The sequence below is a fragment of the Penicillium citrinum genome, assembly GCF_028827155.1.
Source record: "Penicillium citrinum strain IBT 23319 chromosome Unknown utg000002l:1.0-3833315.0:1.0-3834789.0, whole genome shotgun sequence".
Classification (NCBI taxonomy): domain Eukaryota; kingdom Fungi; phylum Ascomycota; class Eurotiomycetes; order Eurotiales; family Aspergillaceae; genus Penicillium; species Penicillium citrinum.
Window position 1 is genome coordinate 2,242,090 of NW_026622687.1, and position 16,003 is coordinate 2,258,092.

Below are 16,003 nucleotides of genomic sequence, written 5' to 3' on the forward strand. Positions count from 1 at the left end.
TTTTCTATCTTTCACAATGTCCCTCATGGAGGTGGTCTGAGTCAGGCAGTAAGCAAGTCAAGAAAGAGTATATCACTCTACCACTGGCCTCGAGGTATGCGGCTGGCGTCGGGCATTGCACTCCATTCCCAAAAGCCAAACTATAGAAATCGTCTTGAAAATTTGCGTAGCCTGGCTACTAATATGCAGAATAGTAGTACGTAGTTAGTAGACAGTGGTTAATTAGTAGTTCTACTGTATAAACATCTTCCTGCAGATGTACTTACGTCCACTGTTACTCAGGTAGTAGTATAGTACGTAGTTACCACTCACTACAATCACCAACATTAACCTATATACTCAATTAGTAGTAATGTATACAAAACATTGCAATGCAATTATTCCATATCTTAAAAATTCAATTTACAATCATAACTGATGGTGCTTCACTAAAATAAAAGGTACATTCCCCACAGCAGTTTATTTTGGGTGGGCGTGCGCGTTGCGGAAAGGCCAAGCTGGCAGACTCTCAAAGTATCTCCCCGAATACTCCGAACGCTTTCCCTCCTTGAAGAGGTTCCCCCTCAATTCTCTCCCTTTTTCGCATGTTTTACTGTTTCGTTTCTTCTGTACATCGCATGGCCGAGTAAGACTGCCTCGCCAAATTTCCCCCAGGGTATCCCTCGAGTCCTCCTGGTTCCGCAGTTCTCGTTGCTTGTCGGCCATTTCCGCGACTTATTTCCATCTCTCCACCATGACGGATTCTTGGAGTGCGATCTGTCGCCAATGCGTGGGCACTGTCGCTGAAGTTCCTACTTCAGTATTACTGGGGTCCGTTCTTGCTACTGCCATTGGCGTGTTTGCTTTGGTGAGTTGTTACTCTCCCCTTCGGTCCACCAGTTATCCCAGGACAAGGAGCTGGCTAGATTGCCTCCACCCCCGATGGAACAATTATACTAATTATTCTTTATTACGTATCTTAGTTTTACGTTTTCCTCACGTTTGTCGCGCCGGTCCCGCGAACCCCTCTACCGGAAGAAAAGAAGTATAGGACACTATCGAAGGATGGAGAAATTACAACCCCCGAACAACTCCCTTGCTGGCTCGACACGCTCGAGTCCCAAAAGCAAAGCCCCTCACGAGAAAAGAAACCAGATATCGAGCCGGCCGAATTATTCATGTCGGTTGTAGTCCCCGCTTATAACGAAGAGGACCGACTCCCAGGCATGCTGGAGGAAGCTGTGAATTACTTGGAACACATGTATGGCACATTGAACAATAACAAAGAGGACGGCGCATCCGCGGTAGAAACTCGGTCAATGAGGAAACGCAAGCCAAATGGAAATGCAACGAACGGCCACGTCATGGACTCGGCATCGGACCAAGGATGGGAAATCATCATCGTCTCGGATGGCTCTACAGATCAGACAGAGGAGGTGGCTTTCCGGTTTGCGAAGGATCATCAGCTTTCCCTACATCCGAAAGGAACGGCGGGGCCCTGGACACCTCAGGTCCAGCAGGGCGTGCACATCCCGCCTGGTACCATTCGTGTCGTGAACTTGACTCATAATCGTGGAAAAGGTGGTGCGGTGACTCATGGAATGCGCCACGTTCGAGGACGATATGTGGTATTTGCCGATGCCGATGGAGCGAGTAAATTTGGAGATCTGGGGAAACTCGTCATTGCTTGTCAGGATATTGAGGATGCGGATGGTCGTGGAGTGGCGGTTGGATCACGAGCTCACATGGTGGGCAGTGAAGCTGTTGTCAAGGTGAGTTTCTCGCAGATACCCAACCCCCTTGTAAAACGGTTATCATATAAGAGTTTAGTATACTGACAATTCGGTACAGCGATCTAAGTTGCGTAATTTCTTAATGCATTCATTCCACTTGATCTTGTGGCTTATGACGCCGCCCAAGACTGCTACTGTCAAGGATACGCAGTGTGGGTTCAAGTTATTTTCTCGCGCTGCGCTACCTGATATCGTTCCATACATGCATTCCGAAGGCTGGATCTTCGATGTTGAAATGCTCATGCTAGCAGAATTTGCGCATATCCCCGTGGCTGAAGTTCCAGTCGGTTGGAGAGAAGTCATGGGAAGCAAGTTGAATGTCATTTATGATAGCATTGGCATGGCGTGGGGTTTGGCTGTCTTACGAGCTGCTTGGTCCCTTGGCGTTTATAGACAAAGGTGAAAAAAAAAATGAACCCCGATTTCTGCAATCGGGCCATGCTGGTCATTCTACACTGCAGCAGGTATCTCACCATGCCATGTCTTGATTTCCTTGTGGCGTTTGTTTCGGTCTCGTTCCCAAATAGGGCCTGCGTTGCCATTTCTGTCTTTTATCCAGGGTGAATGGTCCTCGGCATTCGTGTATACCCGTCTGGATGGGCGTATTAACTACTTCCAAGCACATACGTATGTATATAGTCCATATCAATATCATTAAGAGCACTCCTTGGTTGACTCTACACCGTGTATCAATCTCACCGCGTATTGTGAGATTGAAGTGGGCCCGGGTAATCATGCAGATTATCGAACCACCAAAGATCAGCACTGAAGCCGACAATCGCTTTCTATTCCTCCGATCAAAGACGGACTTCTGAACTTCATATTTGCCTGGATTATGCTATTACTATATCGAAACACTCCCATTGGGAATTTTGAAGTCAAAACTTCATCAAACCATCATCTGTCCTTCCATCTACTAGGTACACCATAATCAATTGTGTAACCCTAACTCGGATACTACTCGTAAATCTGGCAGCATCGCCCAAAACAAAGTACATGCAATAGACATCGAGAGACTCTAAACTGTCATTACGATTATTCGATATTGCATTAGACCGCTCAGGAGTAGGACTCTTCTAATGCCTTGAACTGATTCATTCTATGCATGAATCTAAATCACCGGGTCTGTTGCCTATCAGCCCAAACGCAGCTCAACCCTCCATTTTACATATGTATAGCCCGCTTAAAATTCGATCTTCTGATCGTCCCACTTCATCAGAAAGATTGGGGTGACCCTGCTCCTGCTCAGCCGGTTGACAACCAATAAATTTCCGTACGCGGCCTTGGCCATTTTGTCTTGCCTAACTGCGGCGAATACATCTCAAGTATCATGAACAGATTCCAAAATGCACCCTCGCATGTCGCAGAATGTTGCCACAATAAACGTGAATCCGCCTTCTTGGTGGTTCTATCATGATACGGGGAACGTATGGTCGATCAGGTGCCGGCTCTTTTGTGTATTGTTGACGTTTCTAGTGTCTTGGCCCTTGAGGACGTCAGCCCACGACTCTATGGGAAGTTCCCGTCGGCTTGCCGGAAAGAAAGGTGGATCATCTAGTAAGATAGGAGATCAAGGCTTGGGCTCAGGCTCTCTGTGTGAGTTATTCCCAGTGTTTTTCTTTAAATATTGCTATTAGAGTTGCGGAGAATATGAGACCTTGCACAATAAGAAAAAAAAAGTCCCCGATCAACAAGACTCGGAATTAGAGGCTTATCTTCATCGGCATACCTGCAGATCATCAAATATTGGTCTTGGTCCGTGTGCTATTAGTAGCAGTGCCATATAATTGACAGGATTATTTGATAAAAGTGCCTATTTGGTTCATTTCTTTCATTGTTTTCAATTTTATCGTACACCAGCAGTACTCGTGGGGGGGGGGGGACCCTACAGCCTGCCCGTCGTCATTATTGCTACTATATTCATTTATATTCAAGGCTGCTCTATTTATCATCGGATATCACCCCGGGGAAACCCTTGAATATTTCGAAAATTGCAAGAATGGACACAAAACGACTTAGAGGCCCTTCTATAGGCTCATCTTTCTTGCAACTCCCACCAGAACTTCGCTTAAAGATATACGAAGAAGCACTCGGATCCTCGAACGACTACACCGATAATCCAATGATTATCATACAGAATCGCGGCAACGTCTTCACTACTCGAGGCAGATATAGAGCCATGTCAATGTGTCCAAGCTGGGAAGGAAATGACGGAACAGCACGCAAACTTCTATGCCTAAACCACCAAATCCACGATGAAACCGAAGAATTCCTCTACTCAAAATACACCTTATTTTTCCGCAACTCGTTCGATTTAAACCGAATAGGTCAATTCATCGATACATTGAGCAGCACGGCTCGTTGTCGAATTCGAAGTGTTGGGTTCGAGGTCTTTTTCTTCGTACATGCGGAAGCAGATGTTCCCAAGCGAACAATGACAGAGTATGAAAATGCAGGGAAACTACTAGCGGAGAAACTTCCACGCTGGCAGAATGTTTTGTTTTATCTTGATCCGCGCTTTTATTATCCTCCTACTTTAGCTGGAGGTAGTAAAGCTGCTACCCGTGGTATACTTGAGCTTGCCACTCGGTTTGGATCTTTGTGCAAGGATATCACTTTTTCTCCACTGTCGGATGGTGAACATGATCTTCTGAACGAGGCGCAGCAGGTTTTTTGGCGGAGTAGCTCGCCGAAGAGGTATGTTGGTGTACGGGGAGAAGATCGACGATCAGTGAAGTATTCTTCACAGAGTGTGGAGTGGTATCATTTTGGAGACTATGATTCTGCCGGCATTGCTTAGCGCGCAATGATTAGTTACTATCTATTGGGTTGATCCTATCCCACCAGGTGCTCTTCGTTTTGGTCAGTACGGATAGCAGGAGATTATTAGCATGCCGGCCGGGGGAGGGTCAGCTGTTTGGGACTGATAATGATAATCTGGTGAACTTGCATTCATCAAAGTCTTTTCATTCTGCACTATAACATAGAGTGTTGATTCTTCACGATATTGGAGATTTAAGCTCCTCTTTTGATCCTAATCCTGAGCGTAAGCTCTACCCTGAACTTGATTCACAGCGATACCTTCATCCATCATCAGCAATAATTATGATATTATTGATCCTGGTCTAAACACTGATGCTAGTTCATGGATAGCGGACTTGATTATATCAATGATGTATTCGTATACTTGGAATTGTACTCTTTTCTATGGAAAACTCCCCAACCAATCAGAAACGCCATTCACCCCAGCTGACCATGACATCATGCGGCATCCAATCCAAACAGCTTCCAACGCAATTCGAACATCCCCAAGCTCCCCATTCCTCCTCTTTCTTGAATCTTCAACTATCTACAGTACATCTGCATATATTCATAACCAATCTCGTCACAATGGCCTTTGCCCTCTTCTCTCCTCCCTCCACAATGCTTCGTCTAGGACTAGGCGTGGGCCTCGGTATTTCCGCCGCAACCCTCCACCCTCTCTCCCCCTTCCGTGCCGCCCCAATGCAATGTCAATATAGCGCACCCTTTTCGCAGACCCAAGGCGAGTCCTCTTGGGCAACTAAGCCGGAAGAAGTTCTCTTGCAGAAACAAGGACGGACGAGTCCGGTTCAGAGAGAGGGTCGTTTCTTAAACAAGGAGAATATGCGACAGGTTAGCTTGGGTAGCGTGTTGGGACTCGTGGCTGGTGTAGGACTGAGGGCGTTTTCGAAAGCTTTGGTTGTTATTTTGGGAATGGGTGTTGTTCTTATTGAGGTATGTTCTCTTTCTTGCTTTTCTCTTTCCTCTTTCCTCTTTCCTCTTTCCTCTTTCCTCTTTCCTCTTTCCTCTTTCCTCTTTCCTTCGTTATTCAAGTTCAGGGTGCAGTGGATATTCGGGCGAGGGGTATTTTGCTTGTGTAGCTTGTCGAGATAATGGTCAATTCTGATGCTAATTATTTGTCATAGTATGCTGCTTCCAAGGGTTACAATATTCTTCCTCTTCATCGATTGCAAAAGTACGTGAAGAACGTTGATCTGCAGCGAGCCATGAGTGAGAAGCGCCCATTTAAGATGAGTTTCGGCGCCACAATGGCACTGGCTGCTTTTGCGCAGTTCTAAGATAGAAAAGGAATTCTTGGTTTTGACAATATTTGTACATAGACAATATATTAGAGGTACCCTCTAGTCTACGATACTTGGAGAGACATCACTGTCATCAGTACCGCCAGGCGCTAGCAATGCGAATTGATTGATGGTATTCCATACAGGGGGTATCATAAGTTCTGCTTCACACCAGGTCTTGCTAAGGGAACGCGTAAATTTTATCCCAATACCAGATCTTCCAGTACACCGTCCATTTCGTCACGCGATAAAGGTACACCAAGGATTTCCATGCCACTGGGGTCCATGCGCGAGGTGATCATCTGGTGATCGTGGAATTCCTTCAACAGGGTGCGGAACATCATCTCGGAGGATGCAATGAATTCTTCCGTGGCTTTCTGATACAACAAGCGGAACTCGATACCATTCTCCTCGCCGGATTTACCACCGGAACCATCGGCGGCTTCGTCGTCGGATTGATGGCCATCTTCCATCACGGTTATAAGCTCTGTCAACAAGAGACGGTACAAATTGCGAGCATTCTCTGGAAGACTCTTCAGCACGAAGCCCACACCTTCTTTTCCACCAATGCGACGGCCTTTCCGACCCAGCAGTTCATGGACTTCTTCCACAATATCGGATTCTACCGCAAAGGGGAAGAACGTAGTACTATCATGAAAGACCAAATTGAATTGATCTCGTAGACTGATATCCCACATTACAGGGAAGTTCGGAGTATCAGCGGTAAGGAGAAGGCGAATGCGAGGGGTCGCCGCCAGTCGACCGAGAATTGCCTGGTTAGCAGCACGACGTAGAGGCGGAGCATCGACAGAGTTAATCAGAACGGTAATCGGGTCATGGTCCGGACGAGACTTCAGCGCGGATTGTATAAGCTCGAGTACCTCAGTAGGTTGCGAGCCTAGCTTAGAGGGCAATTCTGCACCAAGAATAGCCGTGGCAATGGTTGCGAAAATCGAACGAATCGATGTACCAGGCGTATATCCATTGACAATGATAATGGCTGGTGGATTTTTGGATCCGGAGCGAGTATAGATCCAATCTGCGAATTGTTGTACAAGTCTTCTCTTCGAACCATAACCAAACAAACAGATATTAAACCCTTCCTCAAATTCGAAAAACCACTGCGGGAATGATCTGTGATGTAATGATAGAAGATATTCCTTCTCATCCTTGCAAGGATCGTTATACTGGCCCAGTTTCTCGAAGTACTCTTCATGGGTCAACAATGGGACCTTGTTCAAGGTCATATTAGAGGTCTTGGCCGTTCCTGCACGGTTCTGGAAGAAATATCGTTCGTGAGCCGGCAATTCACCTTCTGGCGTCGGTGATCTCTTGTTCCTTGCGCCCTTCGGCCTACCAGCACGACGTTTAGGGGCATTGGCACCTTTCCCAGTTCCATTTTCTTTTTCGGCACCATCTCCTTCAACCGTCTCCATTACCGTGTCACCGGCTTTATCGACTTGCGCCTCTTCATCTTGAAGTATTTCCTCGGCCAACTGTTCTGATCCATCCCACTCGCCATCCTCATCCTGCTCGAACAATACACGCGCACTCTTCTTCTTCGCGGACCGATCTGCATTTTTAACGCGAGATGGTGTCGCGGCGGTTGCGGACTTGGGCTTTGTCGGGGTAGCGAAGAGATTCCGAGCTTTCGATTTATGAGTCGGAGTCTTCAATCCGGACTCCTTCAACGGGGTCGCAGCGACTCCATTAGACTTTTTAGGCGTTGATTGACCATTCGTCGGTGCGGGTGGCAATTCATAGGTGGCATCGTCGTTTGGGGGTGGATGATTCGGGGCGTGGCCGTTCAGTGCACCTTTGGTTTGCACGCGTGCTCTCTTTGGGGTTGAGACGGCCGGATGTTCATTTTCCAGACCGGAATCTGACAGCTTGCGCTTCATAGTTGTTAATGTTAGAGGAGGATTTCGGACAGAAATGGTAAGATTGAGAGGGGCGAGAGAACATCACTTACTAGTACCATTAGTTAGATCCTAGGAATGTACCTATCCAGGGACGCGACGCAAGGGGAGATTCTGTGAAGGCGCTTGACAGGAGAAGACTGTTCGAAGGGCTGTTTCAGATATTCATGCACGCATCAATCTTTTTCAGCCAACTATATGTTTTGTACACAGGAATTTGTTTGGAAGGGGATTAGAAAATTGTGGTGGGAAGTGTAGATAGTCAAGTACAGAGAGAAGTTGACGATGATCGCGGTGGGGGTTTTTTTTCTCTCCGCGACTCCGCTCGGTGAAAAGAGCGCGCGTCTACGAGGCATTTGGTCTTTCTATCGTCGTATTGAAAAAGAATTTTCAGACAGGATGAATATATTCAGAAAATCCGATTTATGATGAACTGGTATGTTTACTGTAGAATATCTGGTACCTTCCAATCATCTTTTCTGGTTTGACTGACCATCCTTGGCTCTATACAACCATTACATACTACACCTTGAAAGTCATGTGAACGCCCTACCTCAGTAGAGATCCCAACTTGCATGAATTTCAGCTACCGTCTTGATTCTTAATCTTACTTAATCTAGTTTAATTTCCAGCTAATTCCAGTCAATCGCTTCTACCGCGAATTGCGCAAATTGGCGTAGTCCCGGCGCCTATCAATCCCGAGATCGGCTGAGCTTTTTTCTTATCGCATTTCCTCCAATTGACTCACTCCGAGAAATTGGAGTTACTCGACTTCTCTTCTTCTGAGCTTTTCCCCGGGTAGCTGATCCCAATTCTTACAACAGGACTTGGTCTCGTACAGCTTCAACACATGGTTTCCAGCTCACCATCCGCCTCAATGGCGGTTAACTCCTTTGCCCGCATGCTCAAGGGCCAGGTCCGATGCTACTCCGCACCGCTGGACATGGCCATTCCGGCCTCCAAGCAGCGTTATATTCCCACCTCCGGTTCCTATCCCCAGGGGTTTTTAGTCTCGGGTACCCATGTGGGAGTTAAGGCTTCGAACACTCGCTTCCCTGATCTGGCTCTAATCGCCTCTGAAACGCCATGCTCTGCCGCCGCCGTCTTCACGACGAACAAGTTCCAAGCTGCCCCGGTCCAAGTTAGCAGGGAGACTCTGCGCAGTCGCAAGGGAGAGGGTATCCGGGCCGTTGTCATCAACTCGGGCTGTGCCAATGCTGTAACTGGCAAGGGTGGTTTGGAAGATGCGGTGCAGATGGGCCGCACTGTGGACCAATGCAATGGCGTTGAGAATGATAGCTCGCTGGTGATGAGCACTGGTGTTATTGGACAGCGGTAAGCTACCCCCATTGATCGTTTCCAGGTGTTATAAATTACGGAGTACTGACAATTATGTTTTTAAACCAACAGCCTGCCTATCAGCAAGATCCTCGACCGTATTCCTACTGCGCACTCCAATCTTGCTTCCTCGCACGAGGCATGGTTGACCACTGCCCGCGCCATTTGCACCACTGATACCTTTCCTAAGCTACTCTCCCGCGAATTCACATTGCCCTCCTCCCCTGGCCGCACCTACCGCCTTGCAGGCATGACCAAGGGTGCTGGTATGATTCACCCCAACATGGCAACCCTGCTCGGCGTCTTGTGCACCGATGCCGCGGTTGAACCCGCCGCACTCCAATCTCTTCTCAAGCACGCTGTTTCCCGCTCTTTCAACTCTATCTCTATTGATGGTGACACCAGTACCAACGATACAATTGCTGTCTTGGCCAACGGAGCCGCCGGCGGCAACACCGTCCCCGCTTCCGAGACCAGCGAGGATTACCAGGCCCTGCAGACTGTACTGACTGACTTTGCTCAGGAGCTCTCTCAACTGGTCGTTCGTGACGGTGAGGGCGCTACCAAGTTCGTGACTGTTCGTGTGCGCAACTCCCCTGATTACGAATCCGCTCGTCTGATTGCTTCCACCATTGCTCGTTCTCCTCTGGTCAAGACCGCTCTTTACGGCCGTGACGCTAACTGGGGTCGTATTCTGTGTGCCGTTGGATACACTCAAGGAGTGCGCGACGGCACTGTTGTTCCGGAGCGTACCTCTGTCAGCTTCCGTCCGGTGGACGGCAGCCCTATCCTGAAACTTCTGGTGAATGGTGAGCCTGAAACTGTGGATGAGGAGCGCGCCAGTGCTATCCTGCAGAACGAGGATCTTGAGATTGAGATCGACCTTGGTGGTGGCGAGAAGGGTGAGGCTGGATGTGGAGGTGAGGATGCAGTGTATTGGTTCTGTGATTTCAGCCATGAGTATGTGACCATCAACGGTGACTACCGCACTTAGAGTGTGCTTGAGTTCGAGCTTTTTTTTTCCTTTGTTTTTATCTAAAGGCTCTAGAATATCTTATATCCGGGGTAAATAAAAGTGAAATCAAACATGTATCCCATCGTCCCGAGCTCGTAGATGTCTTTCAAGTCCATATTATAGAGAGCATAGTAGGAGAATAGTACACAAAGTCTTCGAAACAACCACATGGCTTATAATTCAAAAATTATATTAAGATCACTGTTACGACTGGTAGCAACACAGTGTCGCAGTGTCGCCTTACAAGAAAATCCTATTTTGGCGAAGAGCACGAAACTTGAGCAGCTAGCTTTTGTCGCGATAATATTGCCTACAGATACCTTTTCAAGTTGACATTTATCTTTTTTATATCTTTTTTTTCTTTCTTTGTTATCTTTGGAATATGCGAAGTGTTCCAACGCGTCATGGCAGTCATCATCTATGCATGTGCACGTCTCTTCGGGCGAGTGACTTGTTTTTACTGGGCAGTTATCGACACTGTTGTTTCAATGGTAGTTGGTGTAATCATGATGATTCTGACGTCTAATAGTACTAGCCACCAAGTTAATCAAGATATTGGAATATTTTACTGTATTCTAGTAATTCTTATTATATATATATATATAATTTCAACCACGGACTGATAATGATTCAGTTCAGCCTTGGAACCTATCACATCGTATTTTTCTCTTATTTTTCTCATGATATCAATGAATATCATATCCCATTCAAGTAGACAAAACTTGACGTACTCATTGATAGTACATTTATATATATGTATGTGTGTATGCGGTAGTTAATGTAAAAGCGGGGGGAATCCGGGGTGACATCCTCCTTCCCCTTTGACGTCATCGCATCCACGTGAAAAAACGAAAACGATCGATCGTTTTTATTTAAATCGAACATCTCCAAATATTCCAGTCCAGCCGGGGTCTTCATTTGGATCATCAGTTGGGGTTGATTACAATATAGTTATCGCATACAGTACTACATACATACTGTACAACCCATACAAGCTCACCTCTCAGGGTCCACCCTACTCTTTCAGCGAGAGCCTGACGCGAAAAGCTGCCCAACTTATCCATCCACCACTTGATTCTGAACGCGTGGCTCTCTTCGAAGACCACAAAATATACTCCAAACGCCACTTGGGTTCTTGCTCGACGCTCATTCAGGAACCCGTTCGCAAACTAACTTCTGTTACTTGTATTCTTGGGGTGGGCGGAACAGAGGCCTTTCCTCGGCTCTCCACGTACTCCTCCACCATTGACCGCCTCTCATCCGTACCCACCGCAGCTTTACCGAGCTGCAATGTGTATGTGATCGTCTCCACTACTCCCAGCGTGGATTCCATTATTTTTACGCCGATAAGCCCACGAGCTCGTCGGAATTACAACAATCGCGAGCTGTGTTGGCGTCCTCTTTCACCCTTTGGTGGTTTGCTAGTGCCCCTCGACTGCACTTCCAAGTCAGGGCCCACACAGATCACAATTCCCCTTTGTCTATGTATATCACTCCCCAACACGTTTGAGAAGTTGACCATCTTGAACTTTCATTGAAACTGTGAGGGTTGAGACATCCTCCCTGCGGTTACTATGACTTCGTCAACGAAAAGGCTGCCCGAGGGCCATGGAAGCGTCTATAAGGAGGTACGCTTCTCACCGACCGCAACACCTTTACGCCGCACCAAGTCCGTCTCAGGAAGTGCTCCCTCTGCAAAGACGAGATATCCACGGCCAGGAAGCTCGTGCATTCCTGAAATGGCACCTCTAGTCTTAGATACCTCGTATATCGATCAATCACGAGCCTTACTGGATAGCCAGCGGGCCAACTTCGAGTCAGAAAGGCGGCTCTTTGCCGAGGAACGAAAATTGTGGCAGAAAGAAAGAACACTTCTGCGAACGAAGATCACAGAATTAGAGTCTTTACTGAAAGGTCAACAAAGTCACTCGATTGTGTCAGCATCCGGCCTTGCGAAACCCGTCTTTGGAACGCCACAGTATCTACAGGGTTCCAGCGAAGCTTCTGCCCATTCAGCACAAGTATGGGAGGGTTCAAGTCCAGGAGGCCGACCGACCAGAGTATTTCAGGACGAGGATCTCTCTGTCCCAGACAATGCCCGCCTATCGCCGATCAGTGATGGAGGCGGCAATAACCCTCCCTCCCCTAGATGCGGCACTCTCACCCCAGGCGAGGACGGTAGATGGTGGCAGCGTGGGCGCCAGCGTGCCCGTGCCAATCGAGAAAGTCGATAGCAGACTCGACGGAATCACGCTCAAATCCACTGCATTACCACCTGGGGTTGTTGCTAGAGTGATCACCCCGCCCTCTCCGTCGCCCCTAGAGACTTCACCTGCGGCCCCTTCGGCCGCTGCAAGGCCAGACCTGGAACATCGAGAAAGTCTCAAATTGAAGCTGTCAGAGCTAGGCCCACCTAACGAAAATCTCGTGCGGAATGCGGGTCACACTCCCATGGCGATCATTGATGCCGACGTGAGCCAACGGTCTACCAAGGAAGCCTCGCCCACGGAGGAGACGGCTCCCCCGTGCGACGACGAAGAAGAAGCCCCTCTCGCACCCGTTGCGACAACAATACAGCAACCCACGGAAAATGGGGCCTCCTATTTCCCCGATATACCCGAAGATCCGGCCCTGAAGGGGCCCCTTGGTCTCATCAACGACGAGGAACACGACAATAGTTTTCTAAGTGAACTAGACCAGAAACTCCTGGATCAGGCTAGGCGGATCCTGTCCCCCTCTATGGGCTCCGACAAACTCAACGAAGATGAAGACGAAGCCGAGCTGCCTAATCAAGGTGAACAGGAGCCGGAAATTAAATTCAGAAAATCAACCAATTTTGGCACGGCCTTTGGACTGTCGAGCTGTGGGAAATACTGAGGGGGCACCGAGGACACAGACCCAAAACCTCACCCCACATTTATGCCAGATTTTTGTGACCTATCAGTATAGCAAAGAGTTTGGGGAAATACGTTGGTGCCTTTTCTTTTGCACCTGCATCTGGCGTTACACCATCTACCACTTGTTTATAGCGGCGAAGATACTACATGACTTGATGAGATATGCTCAAGATTTCTCAATATATCCATTTTTATTATTGTGCATACGTTGTTATTGTTTTCTGTTATAATTTTATCTTTTTTTGCTTTCTCTGTCTGCTTGCCAAGGCAGTGGATTTTCAATATGTCCTCAATGATCCAGACCTCAACGATGTCCACTTCATGTGTCTCCTATATTGAAATTGATCATTCCTTGCATATGATGTGTCAATACTGCACAACTAATTGACCGGCTACAGGTCTGCCCTATCGGTGACTCCCTTGAAAAAGCATCTCATCCCCAAGACTCCTGGTTTCACCCCCCCTTGCGTGGAGTCTTGCAAACTTTGACCCCGGTCCCACGTGTGGTTCGTGATTCTCATGTTACTCGCAGTAGCAGCGAAGATCCGGGCCATTCTGCCCTAATGCAAATTCGCACTACTGTATATCGGATGGCTCAGACATCGGTCTCGTGCATAAGCTTCAGGTACTAGCTTTGGACCATGCAAACTCCAGTTCTAGTTAACAGTTTCTGAACGCTATTCGCAAATCAAACCGGCTCTTTTCTCTTGACAAGAACTGATCTCTCTCATCTCGCTTCTTCTCTCTGGTTCAAGATTGTCATGTCCTCGGAACCTTGCTGATCGTCGTCCTTGTGGCGGTCCCTCAGGGAAGCCACCAAAGGGCGATCCTATAGCCTTGCAGCGTCTTGGTTCCTGCCTGGCCCTTGGCCCTCCCCACGATGCCCCTCGTATGAGACAGAGACAGTACCTTCTCAGAATCTACTTAAAGACCGAGTATTTCGGTCCAGTGTCTCTTTTTTTTCATCATTCGCTCATCAGCAAAGTCTCGAACAGTCATTCTTTCTTCCCATATCTAATTCTTGGAGCCAGCTCCCCAAACATTCGCTTGATCTTTTTAATACTACAATCACTTTCACTTCGAGCTCCTTCGCTTTCACTTCACAACCAAAACAATGCCTTCCACTACCTTCACTCTTTCTTCCGCCTTGTGCCTCCTTCTGGCCGTTGGCCCTGCTTCGGTGTTCTCCGCGCCTCAGCTGGTAAGTTCAAGTACCACATGGATCAAACTCTCAAACTCAAAACACATAAACTAACCAAAATCTATAGAATGGTCTCCCCATTCTCGGCGCTGATCACGCTGATACCACTCCTGCTACCGGTGATCACGAGTTCGACGCTGGCACTGGCTACGATGTCGGCATTCCCGGCGGACCTGCTGTCAAATTTGGCGCTGGCGTCCATACAGAGCACCACGGTCCTTGTGGCCCCGGCGTGAGCAGCGTTCACGATGCCGGCACCGGCTACGACGTCGGTATCCCCGATGGTCCTGCAGTCAAATTTGGCGCTGGTGTTCACGACCAGCACAACGCTGTTCCTTGCCCTGAGATTGTCGAGGAAGTTCCTCCTCCCACTGCAGTCGCTATCCCACCTCCTGCTACCACCGTTGTTCCCACCGAGACCTATGTGCCTTCTTTCATTCCTCCCACTTATACTACTCCCATTGTGATTCCTACCATCACTACTCCTGGCGCTTATACTCCTCCTACCCCGGTCCCGGCTGCTTCTACTCCTCTGATCGCTCACCCTGCGCCTTCATCCACTCCTCCCGTGCAGCCTGCCTTCAACGCCGGTTCATCTCTTACTCCCAGATCTGTCCTGGCTATTGTTCTACCTGTTGTTTTGGGCTTCTTCGCTTAAATCCTTGAACGAGTATGAACATGACAGTAAACGATCAACGAGTCGAGAAACCACAACCATGATCCTATGGACCCTTTGAACATCTCTCAACCCCTCCTCCCCCTTTGTCTCTTATACGTCATCCGATCTCTTGATGGATCTTGTATCTTTTGTATACGATGTACTTGGGCTTTTACATTTCTTTCTTCCTGTCATCTTTTCACTGCTTATTTCTCGTTTCTCCTTGTCATTGGCTTGTCTTGTCTGTGAGACGATGTCGCATCTATACACTGCTACAAATATTTGTATCTCGGCCGACATATGAGGGCCATGTGTTACTATCAAAGCTATTTATTTGTCTTGGTTTTTTTTTTCGGTGTATGGATTGGGCTTGGTTTTGGATAGTTGGGAGGAGTCCGGGCGTGCTTTGCACATTCCGCGCTGGGGTTTATCTTTTGGTTTATTATAATTCATTCGGTGTTATTTTGAATACATTGCATTTACTTCCAGGTCATTTAAGTCGAGGTTTAGGTTTTCTCTTTTCTCAGCAACAAATAGAATACTCGTACACAGGCATTGAATCGGTCATCTCGAGTCCAAACAGGACTCTCTAATCAACTCATTTGATTCATTCAATGCGGCTGGATAACTTTGACATCTCATCCTTTGACCAGGCTCAGATACCCCTACTCAATTTGTAATCAATTTGCTCTTCGTTCTAGGTACTGATATCCTCGGTTCATTCGTCAAGTTCGCTAACATTAGTTGTGCTTCTATAGATAGCAGTGGAGCAGGCGTCTTTTCCACGATCGATGCGCGTGCGTAGGAAAGACGCTAGGGGTTCCTGATAGAGTGAAAGTCAGGAGCCATGTTATGGTTCAGGCGAGGTGATCAATCACTTTTACCAAGAACTTCAATAGCGACTACTGGGAGAAAGTATAAGATAATGGCAAAGCTAAGGCAGCCATCTCAGTAATGACTACTGATTTGATATGAGGTATGTAAGGCTACTCAAGCTTCCAATGATCGGGATAAGACGAAGAAGCAGAATAGATTGAAAACTAGTAAATCAACGCCCATCATGTCATATCATGCATTATCACGTATCCAGTAGCGCAAAG

At 47.6% G+C, this 16,003-nt stretch overlaps 7 protein-coding genes across 7 annotated transcripts; 6 read left to right on the forward strand and 1 right to left on the reverse strand.

Annotated features, from left to right (window-relative positions):
* Nucleotides 1-733: 733 nt before the first annotated feature.
* On the forward strand, nucleotides 734-2,175 carry N7469_002658 (dolichyl-phosphate beta-glucosyltransferase; the record flags this gene model as incomplete). Its single annotated transcript, XM_056641578.1, has 3 exons — nucleotides 734-847; nucleotides 963-1,751; nucleotides 1,831-2,175. 3 exons carry the CDS (start codon nucleotides 734-736, stop codon nucleotides 2,173-2,175), a joined length of 1,248 nt encoding a protein of 415 aa, XP_056504072.1.
* Nucleotides 2,176-3,771: 1,596 nt separating this feature from the next.
* N7469_002659 (uncharacterized protein) lies at nucleotides 3,772-4,572 on the forward strand (the record flags this gene model as incomplete). The annotated part of the gene is made up of 1 exon (XM_056641579.1): nucleotides 3,772-4,572. One exon carries the CDS (start codon nucleotides 3,772-3,774, stop codon nucleotides 4,570-4,572), a length of 801 nt encoding a protein of 266 aa, XP_056504073.1.
* Nucleotides 4,573-5,162: 590 nt separating this feature from the next.
* Nucleotides 5,163-5,872, forward strand: N7469_002660 (uncharacterized protein; the record flags this gene model as incomplete). The annotated part of the gene is made up of 2 exons (XM_056641580.1): nucleotides 5,163-5,528; nucleotides 5,720-5,872. 2 exons carry the CDS (start codon nucleotides 5,163-5,165, stop codon nucleotides 5,870-5,872), a joined length of 519 nt encoding a protein of 172 aa, XP_056504074.1.
* A 203-nt stretch (nucleotides 5,873-6,075) lies between these two features.
* On the reverse strand, nucleotides 6,076-7,776 carry N7469_002661 (origin recognition complex subunit 2; the record flags this gene model as incomplete). The annotated part of the gene is made up of 1 exon (XM_056641581.1): nucleotides 6,076-7,776. One exon carries the CDS (start codon nucleotides 7,774-7,776, stop codon nucleotides 6,076-6,078), a length of 1,701 nt encoding a protein of 566 aa, XP_056504075.1.
* Nucleotides 7,777-8,671: 895 nt separating this feature from the next.
* On the forward strand, nucleotides 8,672-10,126 carry N7469_002662 (bifunctional ornithine acetyltransferase/N-acetylglutamate synthase; the record flags this gene model as incomplete). The annotated part of the gene is made up of 2 exons (XM_056641582.1): nucleotides 8,672-9,129; nucleotides 9,205-10,126. 2 exons carry the CDS (start codon nucleotides 8,672-8,674, stop codon nucleotides 10,124-10,126), a joined length of 1,380 nt encoding a protein of 459 aa, XP_056504076.1.
* A 1,595-nt stretch (nucleotides 10,127-11,721) lies between these two features.
* Nucleotides 11,722-13,024, forward strand: N7469_002663 (uncharacterized protein; the record flags this gene model as incomplete). Its single annotated transcript, XM_056641583.1, is given in 2 exon segments — nucleotides 11,722-12,125; nucleotides 12,136-13,024. 2 exon segments carry the CDS (start codon nucleotides 11,722-11,724, stop codon nucleotides 13,022-13,024), a joined length of 1,293 nt encoding a protein of 430 aa, XP_056504077.1.
* A 1,134-nt stretch (nucleotides 13,025-14,158) lies between these two features.
* On the forward strand, nucleotides 14,159-14,903 carry N7469_002664 (putative cell wall protein; the record flags this gene model as incomplete). The annotated part of the gene is made up of 2 exons (XM_056641584.1): nucleotides 14,159-14,245; nucleotides 14,313-14,903. The coding sequence occupies 2 exons, from the start codon at nucleotides 14,159-14,161 to the stop codon at nucleotides 14,901-14,903; spliced, it is 678 nt and encodes a 225-aa protein (XP_056504078.1).
* Nucleotides 14,904-16,003: the final 1,100 nt, after the last annotated feature.